We start from the raw sequence: 19,617 nt of genomic DNA, 5'->3' as shown, positions 1-19,617 counted from the left end.
CCTCTGGTTTGAAAAAAGCCACTTTATCTCGTTTTTTAGTTTTTCCTGCCGTTACTCAGTCCATGGTCTCTTCCCTCTTAACAGCCGGGCCAGCACCCGATGCAGGCTCCCTCCAACCGTCCGGAAATATGTTGCTAGTTCAGGAGGCTCTGAACCTCAACCCTGGTTAACTCATAATGTTTACTCTCAGGGGAGAGGGGTGGAGAAGGAAACTGTCCCACAGCAATGGCATACCAGGTTCCGACCTAGATCGCAGGTGTGTTGGACCGTCCGTCCACCACCAGGTCCCCATTGAGTCAATTTCACAACTGCTTTGAATAACAAATAAGTATTTCTAAGGTTATATATTTATCCTTTTTCGACATTGTTGCCCGTTCTTTCCCAATGTCAGCGATGGCTGGAAGAAGCCATGCTGACAGCTTCCCCTTTTCTGTCATTTTAATTAGTTATTTATAACGCTCTTAATACCCAGAGGTTTCTAAGCAGACCCGGGGATAGAACCGGTGTTGCACTGCATCGTCTTGCTTCCAAGTTGAGCGCGTTGCCCCTGAGCTATCCTCCCGAGACCATTTTGTGTCAACCACTGTGATAGGTGGAATCGGGAATGCCATGTCCCTCTCCAGAATAACCCACACCGGCAGGTATCGCTTACTCTGCCCCACCTCGTAAAGTAGGGAACAACTGAACTAACCACAGGTGCTTTACATTGAATCCATCCCTATTGGCAGGTACCTAGCTTAACCCCCCTTAACACAAGAATTCTGCAAGCAACAATCACAGTTTCCCCCAGAATCCATCAGGGGATATTATAAAAGAATGCATTCAGTTCAGTACTGCAGCCTTGGAAATGCAATCATTTTCAAGCCATGAACTTTGTCCCACAATGATATATTTAACACACCCTAAATGTTGAGATATTGTGTTATTTGAGCTAGTGCAGGGTCCACGTCAGTTTCACATATCTTTTCACTCTATTTCCGGTAGACAACACCCAGGGATTTGAAAGAGTTCTCATGCCATTTCATTGGTCATTCTAAAGGATCGGTTTTGGTCCACCCCTTGATGACTCTACAACGTTGCCACCCCCCTAAATTCCTCTTGTACTTCCAGTGTTTTCGGAGCACACCCCGCCGACTCTCTCACGAATATCAAAGCCTCATCAGAGACCACTAAGTCCTTGAACTGCTCGCCATTCCAACTACACACCTTGATCGTTTCTTGCTTGCAGAATTTCTTCATCAAAAATTCAATCACAAAGTTAAGGACCAGTGGAGATAGTGGACAAACCTGTCTCGTACCCTACGTGATTACAAATATATTGAGATCACTACTCTACACTACACTACTTCTGCCTCCAGTTTCACGTACAACACTCTGAAATTCTTGAAAAGATACTCTCCAAAGCCGAAGTCTTCCATAGCCTTGAACATGACGGGACATGTAACATTATCAAAGGCCTTTTACACGTCCACTTATACCACTACCAGTGACCAAACCTCATTCTTTATTTATTTATTGGTTTTCACCACGCCAAAGCCTGCAGGCATAAGAGCACAACAGAGAATACAAGACGACCAAGACAACGAGCCTCATTACGACTTTGGCGGTAGCCATGCTGCTATTGGCGGCATGGCTGCCGCCAAAATCGGGTCCGGGTCCGGGTTCCCTGAATGGGGAATTACCGGGCCATTCTGAGTTCGGAGGTCCCGGTAATTTCTCCCTCCAGGAACCCGGGCCCGGACCTTCCCCATTCCCATTTCAGCCCCCCTTGGGGGTCAGCTACCTCTTCCCCTCGCGGGACCCGGTAACGACGCCTGGTCTTTCCAGGCGTCCTTACTGGGTCCCGCAAGGGGACCTCGTAATTTCGCGGAACGGGTTTAACGGGTCCGCATGCATTAGCAGAGCCCGTTAAACCGTTCCCGAAAGTTGTAATGAGGCCCAACCACTCTTAAGGAAATCTATCCTAATCTTCAATTTATTTTTCAAGTTTTGACTGTATTGTGGGTTCATTTAAATAAATGGGTCTTCAGCTTTTTTCTGAAGCTGTGGTAGTTCCTTTTTCGTCTTAGCTTGACAGGGAGTTTGTTACATATCAGGGCTACTCTGACTAGGAAAGCTCTGCCCATGCCCTGTGAGCATTTGAATGGGGTGCTTTTTATTTGGTTCTTTCCTTCTGATCTTAGGGATCTTGTACGTGTGTACAAGGTGATCCTTTCTTTAAGGTAACCTGGAGCCTGTCCAAATAAGCACCTGTGTGCCAAGGTCATGCTCTTGAAAATGATTCTTTCTTCAACTGCCAGCCAGTGAAGATCGATTTGGTATTTGGTAAAATGCTCTCTCCATGGCCTTTTTATTATTATTGTGACCGAATTGTTTAGAATTGTTTGGCACTTGGCCATGCAGCTTTTACATGTGTCAAGCATTAAAGCATTTAAGTTGTCGAGCCATGATAAAATATTGGCTCTTGCAATGGTTGCTGTGTTCTCTTCATTTAAATATGGTCTAATGGACCGAAGTAGGCGATTGTAGTATTGGCAGTTCTTTTGTAATATACAACTGACTTCCTCAACTGCATCTATGAGATCTCAGCGCTCAACTGGCTACTACTGGACTCACGAGCCACAAGATGCGATCCACAATTCATATTGCAACTTTTAAATCTGATACTTAAGAACAATTACTTTAGGTTTCAAGGCAAATTTTACCTCCAAACAACAGGGACATCAATGGGGTCAGCGATGGCCCCAGTATATGCTAACACCTTTATGTACAAGTTTGAGCGAACCTTTGTACTAGACAAACCAGAATGGGCAAGTAAGATCATTGTGTGGAAGCATTTTATTGATGACATCTTCGGGATATGGTGTGGCACAACAGAGGAATTAACAGCATTCCTTAACTATCTGAATACAGTACACCAGAGCATCAAATTCACCATGGAAATAGGAGCTCCCTCTCTCCATTTCCTAGATGTTTGTTTGGAAATCAAGGACAATACTATCGCCACAAATGTGTACCACAAGCCAACAGATGGTAATAATCTCTTACATTTCACAAGTTTTCACCCGAAATCAATGAGAGAGAACTCACCTTACAGTCAGATTTTGAGGCTCAAGGGGATCATTTCGGACCCAGCAGGTCTGGATACAGAATGTACCAAACTACTGGATACATTTGAAAAAAGAGGATACCCACCATCTGTGCTAGAAGAAGCTAAATCTAGATCCTTGAATAAAAGTAAAGAACATCGACTGACGCCCAAGAGTAAGGATAAGACAACACCGTTTCTTTACATATATCGAAATATTCCAGGCAAAGCTTTCAAGTTGGCAGGCAATAAAGAAACATTGGAGCACTTTGCAAAGTGATCCACTGCTGAAAAGATTGTTTCCAAAACAACCAATGATGGCTTTTAAGAGAGGTATGAACCTGAGAGACAAACTGGTTAGAGCAGAGAAAATGCCTAAAGATAGACAATTGTTTTTGAGCACTAGGAGAAATGGTACCTACCCCTGCTTAATTTGCTCAAATTGCAACAATGTAATCAAGGGGGATACAGTAACACATCCACAAACGGGTATGAAACACAAACTGAGAGACTTTTCCACCTGCACCTCTGTAGGTGCCATCTACACCATTAAATGTCCTTGTGGGAAACTCTATGTGGGCTAGACTACAAGACAAGTCAAAGACGGAATCAATGAACATAAGTCTAACATTAGATGTAAGAATGTTAAATCTCCATTGGCTAAACACTTCACAGAGCATCAACACTCAGTGGCTCAGATCAAATTTCAGATCTTAGAGATAGTGAAGAAATCCTATAGGGGAGGGGATTACCGCTCGATCCTCTCCCGCAGAGAAAAATACTGGATTCATCTTCTTGACACCCTCAACCCCAAAGGGCTTAATGAGGAATTTTCCCTAAGGTGCTTCGTATAGCACACTAGTGATCACGCCCCTTTTTTTATACACAACCTGGTCCTATGTATATGGAGACTTTGGGCATCTTAAGGGACATTACAAATTTATGTTGTAATTCCAACAGAGTAACTGGAGGTGGAACACCTGTTAAATCTACCGTAGTCCGGGACTTGTCTTACCGGCCCACCTATATACTCCTCTTTGGAAATGTTTAAGGGAATATCTAGAACATCAATATAAACTTCAGAGATCGGATAGGAATGTATGGTGGAATCTGTGTTAAACTTGGAGAAGTCTGTGCTGTGCTCAACTGGCACACCACAATATGAGACTTAATGCAGGAAATGTTGTCACTGCTAGTAAGCCTTAGAATGATTTGCAATTTATCATCTGTGGGGACAATTATCAATTCAGCATTTATATACAATAACGGTAACCATTACTCAGACTATGTTCAGGAGGAATTAATGGATTTAGGCAATGTAGTTTCACAATAGCCTTGGCCCTCGTAAACTTTAAACATACGCATATTATGTGCATCTACCATGTTTCTATTAATTCTACATTGCCTTTATTACCTCCTACAACAATACACATCTAGGATATATCACCTGCACTAGCTAGAGAATAATCTTGCTTGTCTAACCGTTTCGACAATTCTGATTTACTTCCTTTGAGACACTCTGCATTCCAACATGGCGCTCTGCATTTTCCAGGATTCTCCCTAGAGGATTTTTATTGATTAGTCCATTTTCTATTTTCACCGTTCCGTCACATAAACACAAGGAGGTCTATTCGGATAGACCCTTCCTGAGCATTCTTGGTCACCTAGGCAACCGCCACACTTCGCTTTACAGACAGCCGACACAGAAAGCGGAGAGAGTTTCTTGCCGCTCTGCAATTTTGATGTCAGGTCCTTGCGCATTCCAGCGCGTTCCAAAGAGACTACCCACACACCGAGCTTGCGGTATTGAAGGTAAGGGTATTTTTGCACAGACAAACGCCCATCCCTAATTAGCGCATCAATAGGTACTCCTACCCGTGACTCCCATCCTAAATTAGATTTTTGTCTTGATTTTTGCAGGAGAGCACAGCTTTTTCATAAAGCATTGGACCCTTTCATTAAGGGACCCCTTGAACGCATAGACTATATTGGGCATGTCGTTAATTTTCCAGACATACTGGATGTAAGGACACTGACTACTAGTCACAAGTATAATCCTCTCTGAAGGGTATGTTGATTAATAGAAGACTAAGCGCACTTGTGCGAAAAATGTAGATTTACAAATATCTAATTCGATTCTCTGTACCTTATAGGAAACCGTAAATTAAAGGCATGATAGGTCTTCGTCCATTACCCCTAATGTGATGAAAAGATTAACACTTCCCATTAATAGAAGGAACAGATACCGAATAGCAGCAAGGTATTTTACTTTATGCATTTGCTCAAACTATCAAGCCTGAACATAGGGTAGACTGCTTTATAAACGTCAGTTACACAATTCCACGGTTCTTTCCTACTTACGAATAACTGTTCTTTTTACAACTGCAGAGAGAGACATTCTGTGATTATATCCAGATGTATAGATTTTAAATTACATCGCGGCAGCGGCTTTTCATTAGCCACAAACACATCTGAGTCTCCCTCGAACGATTTTCTCATAAATGCTGAATTGAGTTTTCCCAAAGATTATGTCAGCCTTCCTTTAACGCTTACCACGTAAATGTTGAATTGACTCTGCCATGCATAATGTCGTTTGCCTAGATGTGTATAGTTAGAGGTGATCACTTAGTACTGTTAATTTTTCTGAAAATGTTTCTGATATATTGGACAAAGTTTATATCCATTCACAGGGATTGTTGTTAAACATAGTTATTTTTACTTACCAGTTCTGAAATGTGGCTCTTGAAGAAGAGAATGGATTCTCGAAAAGCGTCAGCCATCTTAACTGTTTATTTACCTACACAATCCTTTGTGCCTTTGTGTTGATCTTTTGCAGCTATAAAACTAATGTGATACAAATCAAATAAATTAGTGAATTTTTTTATGAAGATAATGATTTGAAAGTCATATATTCAAAATATGCTTATTGAAGAACAAAAACTTTGATATGAACAATTAATGAACCGTTTTTTTGACGGACTAGCAATAGAGTGCAGGGGACGGGAGGGTTCCAGAATTTGGACCTTCTTTTTCTCCTTACAAATTTGTAGTAGTGGACCTGTGCCAGATCCACTTTTCCTCCCCTGCACCTTGAAAAAGTTTAAAATTTAAATTCAATGTATCTTTTGACTTCTAAGTGTATAAATTTGGAGTGCATCCACACATTTTTTCTTCTTTCCAGTTCTTTTGTAAGGGCATTACCTGTGCCTCAGCACCTAGTGACGCTTCCAGGGTCATGCCTAGAGTTTTCACTTCATCTCTAACTGGGATGGCCGAATCCTTGATGTTAAAAGACGTGTACTGAGGACTGAGCTTATGCCTTGCATGGATTGAGCCAAAGATCATAAGCTCTGTCTTCTTTGCATTTAGGCACATCCAGTTCGTCAGCATCCATGCCCCTATGATGTTATAGATGTCTCCTAACCATGCGCAGGCATGGCTGTAACTCCCACTAAGTTTAAGCACCATCTGGGTGTCGTCAGCGCAGTTGGTGAAAAATGCTCCGATACTCTCTAGCAAAATACAGAGACACCTGTAACAATAGCGGGAAGTGACAAGCGCCCTGAGGGACGCCACATTCAAAAGGCAATTCTGGAGAGAATTTATCTCCCCAATGGATTTTGGATTTTCTCCCGGAGATGAAGGAAGTCAGACATTTAATGGCAACTGGGGAGCAGTTAGCCACTTTATCAAGGACCCACTGGAGTTGCTTGTGGTCCAGCAAATCAAATGTGGCAGTAACCAATGAGATTCTAGCCATAAGAGGAATATCAACTACGAACAATTGTAGTCGTAAACTTTTTCCAAAGCCTCTGACTAGAAACCAGGGCCATGGTCATCACAGCCAATGAAACAGAAAAATAACCTGAAAAGGGAACAATGACACACCGACAAGGAAGTACAAGCAGTCTTTTTTCACAAAAAAAAACCACAACAAATAAATAAAATCTTGCAAAAATTGTATTATCCAATTAAGCCAAGAATACAAAATAAATAAATGCGGCAGTTAAGTCAAGCAGTATAAGTAGGCCTGTTTTATCTTAATCCTTGATGCTTAATATGTGAGTCTGCAGGTCTATCATGGCTGTTTCGGTACTATGAGCCAATCTGAAACCAGATTGTTGTTTGTGTAAAATATCATTCTTTTCTACACATTTTTGTAACTGGGACGAATGCTGCCAATCCAGTACGACTCTTGTATTGTCCGCTGCTCCCAACCTTCATAAACCAGTTTATTCCCTGACTATCAGCCCAGACAATACCCTCATTAATGGGTCTGCCAGTACTGTTGCCAGTATCTACCCATAGACAATAATGCGTGATACAGAACTGTAACTCGAAACAAGCTCTTCATCCTTCGCCAACTTCATTATCACTGTCACTTTTGTCATTCTCTCAATCAACCTACCCCTAGCCAGGAAAGTCTCAGAAACTTCCCATAGAAGACAGACATACTATCAGGTGAGGACAAAGGCAGTGAATATGGCAAGGGAAATGTGCACAGGATCACACAGTGAATAGCTTTGAGTCAAATAACATGCACACAGGAACCAAGACACATGTATACTAAAACCCAGGGTGCAAATAGAGTGACAATACAAATATATGAAAAGGGATGTGGGGTAAGCACTTAGATGCTCCTTATGATTACAAGGAAAGTCAGCAAGCTCCTTACCCACAATTGCTATTACAGGTACTGACAGCGCTAAGCCCACGTAGAGGGCAAGCAGCGACAGGATCTGTAAGCTAACACTCTTGACGGTATTGAATAAGGTAACTTAAAAAAAGTACTCACAAGGACGGGAAATACCACTTGAATGTCAGCAAAGCCCACAAACCCAGTTGATCAAACAGGGACCCAGAACGGCTATAACACCAATGGGAGGATAACTAAATACATAAGACTCAAGACAAGGGGCAAGTAGGAATAGTGATTACAGAATAGTGAGGAAAACATAGGCATTTACACAGGAGCTAGCTACAACAACACACCACACTTAACAATCAATGGGAAATAAATGCAGAAGTGCAAAGGAAAGCCTGGAATGGATTCCAAGACAAAGTAAAGGAACTGGAACAGAGAAAACGAAATTACAAAGGCAAACCTCCCCCACCCATCCAAGGAAAAGGGCAGGAAGCTAAATCTATAAAGAGGAAAGACGAAAGCACCACGATTTACAGCAACAAAGGGCAAAGTCCAAGAAATATAGAACACAGGGAAACTTGGCTGCACCAAAAAATTGAGAGCACTGACAAATGCTGCCTGCAAACAGAGGAAGGCAGAAAGGGAATTTAAGAAGCAGAAAACACAATTAAGCACATTAAATTCGAAATCCAGGGATAAGGAACAAGAAATACAAACTAGGCACAGAGCTAAGAACCAGGAACAAGGGACCAGTCACAAACAGGAACACTGCATCAATGACAGCGCTGGACTGAAGCAAACTAAGGCTTTTAAAGCTGTTTAATGAGCACACGCCTCAGGTGTGCTGCTTGCGGCACCTGTAGCCACAGGTGTTGCCTATCCTCCACCCAACCTTGTCCTGCAAGGGTGGAGATGAAGCAGTGTGCCAGGCATTCTGGGAAGCACAGTCATTTGATTAAAGCAGCATGCTGGCTGCCAAAAACCTGGAATGGATCCGGAAGGGAAGTAGCTTGGAAAATAAGGATTTAGTGTTCCCAATTCATCACAGCACTGTAGCATAAGGTTCGGAAGGAAAGTCCAGTAGGGAATAAACCCAAATCATGCCCCCAAGTGGTGGGAATTGGAGTGAAGGGAGCGAATCGTGACACATACTTGAGCTTCGATGTTTGGTAGCACTCTTCTGGGAAGCCATCCCCGCCAGGAGATTTCCCCTTCCCTACTCTTCCCTCAACTGTGGCCTGTGGGACCTTTCCATTTCAAGCGTCTTAGCAATATATCTGCCCATTCTTTGAGTGCCCTGTAGGCATTCTCTCAATAAAGGCAGCCCCCTTTCAAGCCGGGGCTTTCTCCACCTGAACTACTGCGAGGAGGTTATACTCCACCTGAACTACTGAAGGAGGATCTGCTCCACCTGAGCTATTGCAATGAGAATCTGGGCTACCTGAACTACTGCGAGGAGGATTTGCTCCACCTGAGCTATTGTAATGAGGATCTGGGCTACCTGAACTACTGCGAGGAGGATTTGCTCCACCTGAGCTATTGCAATGAGGATCTGAGCTACCTGAACTACTGTGAAGAGGATCTGCTCCACCTGAGCTATTGCAATGAGGATCTGGGCTACCTGAAATACTGCGAGGAGGATCTGCTTCACCTGAGCTATTGCAATGACTATCTGGGCTACCTGAACTACTGCGAGGAGGATCTGCTCCACCTGAGCTATTGCAATAAGGATCTGGGCTACCTGAACTACTGCAAGGAGGATCTGCTCCACCTGAGCTATTGCGAGGAGGATCTGAGGCCAACTGAACTGATGCGAGGAGGGTCTGCTCCACCTGAACAACTGCAAGGAGGGTCTGCTCCAACTGAACAACAGTGAGGAGGATCTGCTCTGCCTGAGCTATTGCAATAAGGATCTGGGTTACCGCTCTGCCTGAACTATTGCAATGAGGATCCAGGCCACCTGAACTACTGCGAGGAGGATCTGCCTCACCTGAGCTATTGCAAGGAGGATCTGAGGCGAACTGAAATGATACAAGGAGGGTCTGCTCCACCGTAACTACTGTGAGGAGGATTTGCTTCACCTGAACTACTGAAGAAGGATCTGCTCCACCTGAGCTATTGCAATGAGAATCTGGGCTACCTGAACTACTGCGAGGAGGATCTGCTCCACCTGATCTATTGCACTGAGGAACTATGCTACCTGAACTACTGCGAGGAGAATATGCTCCACCTGAGCCATTGCAAAGAGGATCTGGGCTACCTGAACTACTGGGAGGAGTATCTGCCTCACCTGAGCTATTGCGAGGAGGATCTACTCCACCTGAACTACTGCTAGGAGGATCTGCTCCGCCTGAGCTATTGTAATGAGGATCTGGGCTACCTGAACTACTGCGAGGCGAATGTGCTCCACCTGATCTATTGCAATGAGGATCTGGGCTACCTGAACTATTGCGAGGAGAATCTGCTCCACCTGAGCTATTGCAATGAGGATCTGGGCTACCTGAACTACTGCGAGGAGGATCTGCTCCACCTGAGCTACTGCAATGAGGATCTGGGCTACCTGAACTACTGCGAGGAAGATCTGCTCCTCCTGAACAACTGCGAGAAGGGTCTGCTCCAACTGAACAACTGTGAGGAGGATCTGCTTCACCTGAAAAACTGTGAGGAGGGTCTGCTCCACCTGAACAACTGCGGGGAGGGTCTGCTCCACCGTAACTACTGTGAAGAGGATATGCTTCACCTGAACTACTGAAGGAGGAACTGCTCCACCTGAGCTATTGCAATGAGGATCTGGGCTACCTGAACTACTGTGAGGAGGATCTGCTCCAACTGAACTATTGCAATGAGGATCTGGGCTACCTGAACTACTGGAAGGAGGATCTGCCTCACCTGAGCTATTGCACTGAGGAACTATGCTACCTGAACTACTGCGAGGAGAATATGCTCCACCTGAGCCATTGCAAAGAGGATCTGGGCTACCTGAACTACTGTGAGGAGGATCTGCTCCAACTGAACTATTGCAATGAGGATCTGGGCTACCTGAACTACTGGAAGGAGGATCTGCCTCACCTGAGCTATTGCACTGAGGAACTATGCTACCTGAACTACTGCGAGGAGAATATGCTCCACCTGAGCCATTGCAAAGAGGATCTGGGCTACCTGAACTACTGGGAGGAGTATCTGCCTCACCTGAGCTATTACGAGGAGGATCTACTCCACCTGAACTACTGCTAGGAGGATCTGCTCCGCCTGAGCTATTGTAATGAGGATCTGGGCTACCTGAACTACTGCGAGGCGAATGTGCTCCACCTGATCTATTGCAATGAGGATCTGGGCTACCTGAACTACTGCGAGGAGAATCTGCTCCACCTGAGCTATTGCAATGAGGATCTGGGCTACCTGAACTACTGCGAGGAGGATCTGCTCCACCTGAGCTACTGCAATGAGGATCTGGGCTACCTGAACTACTGCGAGGAAGATCTGCTCCTCCTGAACAACTGCGAGAAGGGTCTGCTCCAACTGAACAACTGTGAGGAGGATCTGCTTCACCTGAAAAACTGTGAGGAGGGTCTGCTCCACCTGAACAACTGCGGGGAGGGTCTGCTCCACCGTAACTACTGTGAAGAGGATATGCTTCACCTGAACTACTGAAGGAGGAACTGCTTCACCTGAGCTATTGCAATGAGGATCTGGGCTACCTGAACTACTGGGAGGAGGATCTGCTCCACCTGAGCTATTGCAATGAGGATTTGGGCTACCTAAACAACTGCGAGGAGGATCTACTCCACCTGAGCTATTTCAATGAGGATCTGGGCTACCTGAACTACTGCAAGGAGGATCCTCTCCATCTGAGCTATTGCAATGAGTATCTGGGCTTCCTGAACTACTGCTAGGAGGATCTGCTCCACCTGAGCTATTGCGAGGAGGATCTGAGGCCAACTGAATGTATGCAAGGAGGGTCTAATCCACCTGAACAACGGCGAGGAGGGTCTGCTCCAACTGAACAACTGTGAGGAGGATCTGCTCCAACTGAACTATTGCAATGAGGATCTGGGCTACCTGAACTACTGGAAGGAGGATCTGCCTCACCTGAGCTATTGCGAGGAGGATCTACTCCACCTGAACTACTGCTAGGAGGATCTGCTCCGCCTGACCTATTGTAATGAGGATCTGGGCTACCTGAACTACTGCGAGGCGAATCTGCTCCACCTGATCTATTGCAATGAGGGTCTGGGCTACCTGAACTACTGCGAGGAGAATCTGCTCCACCTGAGCTATTGCAATGAGGATCTGGGCTACCTGAACTACTGCGAGGAGGATCTGCTCCACCTGAGCTATTGCAATGAGGATCTGGGCTACCTGAACTACTGCGAGGAAGATCTGCTCCACCTGAACAACTGCGAGGAGGGTCTGCTCCAACTGAACAACTGTGAGGAGGGTCTGCTTCACATGAACAACTGCGAGGAGGGTCAGCTCCACCTGAACAACTGCGAGGAGGGTCTGCTCCACCGTAACTACTGTGAGGAGGATCTGCTTCACCTGAACTACTGAAGGAGGAACTGCTCCACCTGAGCTATTGCAATGAGGATCTGGGCTACCTAAACAACTGTGAGGAGGATCTGCTCCACCTGAGCTATTGCAATGAGGATCTGGGCTACCTGAACTACTACGAGGAGGATCTTCTCCATCTGAGCTATTGCAATGAGTATCTGGGATTCACTACTGCTAGGAGGATCTGCTCCACCTGAGCTATTGCGAGGAGGATCTGAGGCCAACTGAATGGATGCAAGGAGGGTCTGCTCCACCTGAACAACTGCGAAGAGGGTCTGCTCCAACTGAACAACTGTGAGGAGGATCTGCTCTCCCTGAACTATTGCAATGAGGATCTGGGCTAACAGAACTACTGCGAGGAGGATCTGTTTCACCTGAGCTATTGCGAGGAGGATCTGAGGCTAACTGAAGTGATACGAGGAGGGTCTGCTCCACTGTAACTACTGTGAGGAGGATGTGCTTCACCTGAACAACTGCGAGGAGGATCTACTCCACCTGAACGACTGCAAGGAGGATCTGCTACACCTGAACTATTGCAATGAGGATCTGGGCTACCTGAACTACTGCAAGGAGAATCTGTTCCACCTGAGCTATTGCAATGAAGATCTGGGCTACCTGAACTACTGCGAGGAGGATCTGCTCCACCTGAGCTATTGCAATGAGGATCTGGGCTACCTGAACTACTGCGAGGAGGATCGGCTCCACCTGAGCAATTGTAATGAGGATCTAGGCTACCTGAACTACTGCGAGGAGGATTTGCTCCACCTGAGCTATTGCAATGAGGATCTGGGCTACCTGAACTACTGCAAGGAGGATCTGCTCCACGTGGGCTATTGCAATAAGGATCTGGGCTACCTGAACTACTGCGAGGATGATCTGCTCCACCTGAGCTATTGCAATGAGGATCTGGGCTACCTGAACTACTGCGAGGAGGATCTGCTCCATCTGAGCTATTGCAATGAGGATCTGGGCTATCTGAACTACTGTGAGGAGGATCTGCTCCACCTGAGCTATTGCGAGGAGGATCTGAGGCCAACTGAACTGATGCGAGGAGGGTCTGCTACACCTGAACAACTGGAAGGAGGGTCTGCTCCACCTGAACAACTGTGAGGAGGATCTGCTCTGCCTGAACTATTGCAATGAGGATCCGGGCTACCTGAACTACTGCAAGGAAGATCTGCCTCACCTGAGCTATTGCGAGGAGGCTCTGAGGCTCACTGAAGTGATACGAGGAGGGTCTGCTCCACCGTAACTACTGTGAGGAGGATCTGCTTCACCTGAACTACTGCAAGGAGGATCTGATCCACCTGAACTATTCCAATGAGGATTTGCTCCACCTGAGCTATCGCAATGAGGATCTGGGCTAACTGAACTACTGCGAGAAGGATCTGCTTCACCTGAGCTATTGTGAGGAGGATCTGAGGCCAACTGAAGTGATGTGAGGAGGGTCTGCTCCACCTGAACAACTTTGAGGAGGCTCTGGTCAACATGAACTACTGCAAGGATAATATCTGTGTTTCCTGGCATATCTTTTAATCTCTTGGTCATAGTTTTTCTTTCCTTCCATCTTTTACTCCTTCATTCCTCCATCGTTTGCTCCTTCCTTCCCTCCCTATCAACTCTTCCTTTTTGTTCTTACCTTCCTTTCTATGCCTTTCCTTGCTTTGTTCCCTCCCTTCCACATTGTCTTTTTCTCAACCTTCCACCTCACTTCCCCTTACACCACTTTCTCTTCGTCCTACTTTCTCCCTCTCTTTGTCTTCCAGAGGCCCCTTACTCACCACGCCATACCGGTTGCAGTCCTTTTATGTGTGACCTTCTGTCTGGAGGTCTTGAACACCAAGATGGACATTTAGGAAACCATGAAGATCACGTAAAAGGTTCATGGCAACAGCAGAGCTAAATTCCGGGTTGTGACCACCTTTGATTATTTGTTTTTGATAGGGATGGTCAATTCTGCCACCCCTGATTTTTCCCCAAACAAACCTTTGAGCTGGGTGGTTAATGGGCAGGCCAGAACACTCTAGAGCCTGAATTGGGGGGTGGGGGGTCTTCGATCATTATTAGACTACTTATTGAGTGCAGACATAGCTTTGAGAAGCAACGGGAACACTTTACAATCATAAGGGGAAGAATATGGCGAGGGGAGCGGAAAAAACAAGGGAGTGTGGAGCTCACAAAAGGAGAGTGGGAAGTTGGGAACTTTGTCAGCAATGGATCTACAAGCATGCAGGGGAGGAAACACTGGGGATCAGATCACCCAGTCTCAATTATGGTGGAGAGTGGGGGGAGGGTGGACCTAGGTGTTAGGGAGGAGCCATGCCTTGAAGAGGAGGGTCTTCAGCTCCTTCTTGAACTGTAGAACTGAGCGGGCGAGTCTGATATTGACGACGTGGGGGTTGTACTGGCCCCATCCAGACATGAATAAGTGATCTCTGTTAACAACCATTATTAAACACAGACAGGGGACTAAGCTGAACCATCAGGCATGGATCCACTAAGACTGGCCATCATAGCTATACATTATACATGCAATGCACTTAATTTTGTAATATACATTAGTTGAATTATACATCGGTGCAAAGCTCTGATCATGATGGAGGGTAGAGTGTATGCAAAACGAGCATTCAGCACAAGCCCATTGTCAAGGCAAGGCAGGGGTGGGGGCTTATGCCAACAGATGTAGAGTATGGTAACTTAGCTCTTGGGGTATGTGGGCCTGGAGGCGTGGGGGGGGGGAGTATGTTTATTAGATCTTTGCAAAATGAGTAGGGAAGGAGACCCTCTCCATTCGGAGAACATTAATGATGTTTAAGCACGTAGAAAGACAATGCTTCTTGTATGGTTGCTTTCTTTGTTGGACCTCTACGCGTGTGGTAGGGCGATGGCATGGCTGCGAGCACCTCTATGGCCACCTTGATGGCTAGATTACTAGTGAGGGTAGATCTCTAAGAATATGGGGGTCATAAGGTAGCATTCTGTGGACTGTGAAGCGGTGCCAACGCATGTGCCACCAGCAGTCATTTTACCACCAGCATGAAATCAGTGAAACAGATTGTCTCCGCCCTAAACTCCCAAATTCATTGAGCGAGCTGTCTTTAACCGTATTGTCAAACACCTGGGGGTTCAGACACTCTGTGATCTCTCTCCAATTCGATTTCCTGAGTAAACACGCCAAAGAAACTGCTCTCTACCCATTTCTCCAATGTCATAACCACTACTCATCATGTTCACCCTCTCGTCGTCCTCCTCCTCTGTCACAACCACTCAGCGGCCTTTGACACTGTGGACCATCCCTCCCTCCTGCAAACCTTCTCCTCCCTCGGCCTTAAGGACACAGTCCTTTAAAGGGTGACATGCTCTCTCTTGACCCCCTTCTTCTCCATATCATGGAACTTTAACACCTAGCGGGTTTCCTTCAAGGATCAGTCATCGGCCTACTCCTCTTCACCCTCTACACATCCTCTCTCAGCAATCTCTTCTCAGATCTCCTTCTCCATCCCTTCCTTGACCCCTGCTATCTCTGAATGCATAACTGGCAGCCTCACACCTGCCCATCACTGGGTGGCCCTACGTCACCTTTCTCCCAGCCACCAAGCCTAACCAACACTCTCCCATGTCTTTCACTCCTGACCTCCTTGCTCACCAGCTTGGTGTTCTCTTTGACAGCGACGAAGACGCCAGCAGTTCATAATGGCTACTACCACTTATACCAGGATTAACCGTCTCAATATAAAGAACGTCAGCCCCCATGTCACGCACCACTGAGCTAAAATTCTGATCTCTACCCTTGCCCTCAACAATCTAAACTATTGCTCTACAACCTACCAAAATCTTTCTCACCTCACATACCACGACTACGCAGAAGTCTCTGTCTCTTCGAGTTCTTACTCCTCATCTTCAAATATATCTATGGTATTGCCCTCTGACCACTTTCCTGGGTGCATCTCTTATCTGTGATCCTCCTTTCTCGACAACCTTTACATACCCCATATAGGCGCCTGCTCCCACATCCACTCTCGCATCATAATGTGGATCTTATTTATGTCTGTTCAATGTTCCTGATGTCTCATCATGAGTACATTGGCTCGCCCCTTATTCAATGTATCGTATCAGTGGATCATTCTCCGTTAGCAAATTCAGGATGTTTGGTCAAGGCCTCGCACTTGTAATTTCTCTGGCACAACACTAATCAGATCGTCCTTCGAAACCGCTGTCTCAAGAAACTACCCCAAACTCAAGTCCAAAGTTCAGTACCGTGATTGACATTGGGCATTATTCCATCGTTCACTGTTCGGTGAGCGGCTACTTTTGTGCCTGAGGAGTATCGAGGGATGGCCATAATCAACCAGGAGATATTTCTGGGGTTGCTAGAAGAGAATGATCCGCTGATACGACACATTGCTGAATATCAGAATAAGGGTGGAGCTATACAATAGGCTCATGGGCCTGAAGAAGCACAGTTTTTTTAATCGAAACATGTTGAAGTACCAAGCAATTGTAAATAATGGAAAGTGTCAAACTGAAAGAGAATGCAATAAAACTGCTGGGACTGTTTCTTTTTTCAAAATACAAATAAATATTGAATCTAAACAAAATATAAATGTTACGCTGTCACAAGTTGAAGGCCAGATTATTGAAACATGTATACGTCTCATAAACTGCAATCTCGCACCACCGGCCTCGCGCGTATAGGCAATCATCAAGCAGTGCGATTTCAGAAGTATTTTCCATTTACAGCTTGGTGGCAAGTCCCTTGTGACTCAACGTTAGAAGTTTATTTTGCTTAAAGTAGAGGCCACTTCTAGGCTCGGACTCCCCAAATGTGCAATAGGGCAATGCCCGGCAGGCTAGAGAGGGGTCAGTATTCTTGGCCAGTGTGGTCCACTTAAATGGCTTAGCACACTGCCCATCTCCCTGTTTTAACTAATGTTACTTAGACATTGAGCTTCAAAAAGCACCCTTTACCCCAAATATTCCCAATAAATCTCATAACCAGGTAGTAAGTACTCTGTGAAAGTAACACATTTGGATTCGTTCATGCAGGTCACATTTTTTGCGGGTCCCCATTCCTTTTTTATCCCAGTGTGACCCTGTGTATTCTAGAACATCAATATCTGTGAATGGACCTGAAAAGTAAGGGGCCGTGCATTCCCCCATCCACCCCCCAAACATCTCATTGACGGATTGGAAACATTGGTGCTCAGGCCGGCTGCCTATGTCCCTACCAAGCCACAGACCAGGCCGGCGATTTTTTACATTGGCGGTAAAGTAGTCCGAGGCTGTGATTCGCTGGCGCCCCAGCCAACAAGGCAGAGTGGGTGGTCCTCGCCATTTTTAAAGATATTGGGCATAAGGATACTACGGATTGTATTAAGCACCATTAAAGGGTCTCCAGCCTCTCACTCACTCACTCACTCACTCGCTCGCTCTCACTCACATGCTGACCTTGACGCTGAACGTGATGGCCTCCATGACGAAGACGCGGTCTGGGAACGCGCTGGCCACTTCCTCCACGCTATTGAAATACTGGACCGGTTCCCGGACGTCCCGATCTTGTTCCAGCAGCTTAAACTTCCCTGAAAGATTTTTAAAAAAGGAATTTTTACATTACATTTTTGTGAACTTTTCTTTTTAGTTTTAAGTGCACATTTTTGAGAACAAATGTACTGCATTCATTGATCAATAAAGGACTTGTTATACAAGAAGAGCGGGAAAATGGAAACAATGTATCTATCCCCTCTACACAACAAGGATCTTGCAGAGCCGTGACAGGAGTCTCCCATGATCCTTCACTCCATGCCCAGGGAAGATGCTCATGTGAGGGGAGACACTATGGGCCCGATTCATGGAGTTAGTTGCACGGTTCAAAGTGACTTTGCGCTGCCGGCACAACCCCCGATTCATGGAACTGTGCAAAGTGTATTTTTGCAGGGCAAAGTTCATTTTGAACAGCAAAAATAACTTTGCACTGACTTTGCCCTGCAAAAATACACGTTGCACAGTTCCATGAATCAGGGTTTGTGTCGGCAGTGCAAAGTCACTTTTTAGCAGTGCAAGTCACTTTGAACGGTGCAAAGATTCAACGAATCGGGCCCTGGGTGAGCAGGGAAGTGGACAATCTGTACACAGCAACAAGAACTCAGACTGATCTTAATTACTTTGTCATTTTATTTCTGGTGTTTCCCGAGCGCACTTAGAGGAGGTTCTCTCCTGTGCTGCTATGATGTAGTTAAAGCATTTGAACAAGTTGCTAGAAGAGAGAGGGGACTTGAGGAGAGGATTTTGGATGGATACAGTCGATATCCCTTTTTAAAATCAACACAAACAGGCAATTTAGATCCCTGCTTGTGCTAAATGTATGTCGAGAACATAATTCCAGCTAACAAGTCACACATGCCAAAGCACCACCCAGCAGCCATCGCTGAAAGTTCACTTCCTGCTCAGAACTTCTGAGCAATGCATTGTGGGTATGCAGATGAGCTCAAAGGCATGCCTTCTGCTCCAGGAAAGTGTCTTTGTCTTACAAGGTAGAACTACTGGACACACAGCTTTGTCAACCCAAGGCAGACAGCTCGCAAAGATGCAAATAACCACACACAGGTGTCACCCTCATTAGGAATATCAGTGGGAGATATATATTAGTGTGACATCCTTGCGATTGGAACACTGGTTTATGTTTAGCTAACACCATCCATGTTATGGTGGGTTTTAAAATCCTTGAAAACAGCCCACCCTGAAATATGAGAGCAAAGGAGGACATTTTAACTAACAAGAGACACCTGCCACAGAGCCAGGCACCTCTGGAAGTTCACCTGTGGTTCTGAGCCACTGAGCAATGCTTTGTGGGTATTAAACTAGCTGAAAAACATGCATTTTGCTCTTGAAAACTGTCATTGTTTTATGATGGAAGCACCATTGTATACATGGCTTTTGCAGCCCAATGCAGGCACCTTTGAAGGACGCAGACAACCACATACACATTTCGTTCCGTAACACGTGCTATTACCCCCTTTTTTGCATGGTAGTTTTTCTTTTTTTACCAGCCTCGGAAGGATGAAAAGGTAAGTAGGCCCTGTCACAGGATGCGGACTCGTGAAATACAGGGGGCTCTCATATCAGAGGCCAAGATCAACCGATGATCAATTTCAGGGGTGTTCTCCTGCCACTTGCATCTCGTTTTGAGGGATATCATTTCAGACATTGGCACCTGCCTTTGCCAGGATCCACCGGCAGAATTGGGCAGGTATGGGTTTGTGACCACCGCATGATACGAGCGCCCACCGGTGGAAGTCGGCCTGGCCTATAGCGAACTCTGGAAATGTCCCGGTTG

The 19,617-nt window shown here is 45.8% G+C and overlaps 1 protein-coding gene across 2 annotated transcripts in view; it reads right to left on the bottom strand.

Annotated features, from left to right (window-relative positions):
- GAREM2 (GRB2 associated regulator of MAPK1 subtype 2) overlaps window positions 1-19,617 on the bottom strand; it is a 475,556-nt gene that overhangs the window by 104,573 nt on the left and 351,366 nt on the right. For both annotated transcript variants that reach the window (XM_069605575.1, XM_069605576.1), the window contains exon 3: window positions 17,733-17,863. In XM_069605575.1, the coding sequence (XP_069461676.1) occupies window positions 17,733-17,863 (131 nt within the window). The remainder of the gene's footprint in view (window positions 1-17,732; window positions 17,864-19,617) is intronic.

This window comes from Ambystoma mexicanum, chromosome 4p (genome assembly GCF_040938575.1).
Source record: "Ambystoma mexicanum isolate Mex_15411 chromosome 4p, UKY_AmexF1_1, whole genome shotgun sequence".
Taxonomy (NCBI): Eukaryota; Metazoa; Chordata; class Amphibia; order Caudata; family Ambystomatidae; genus Ambystoma; species Ambystoma mexicanum.
Note: the sequence above shows the minus strand (reverse complement) of the source record. Positions and strands in the feature narration are given on the sequence as shown.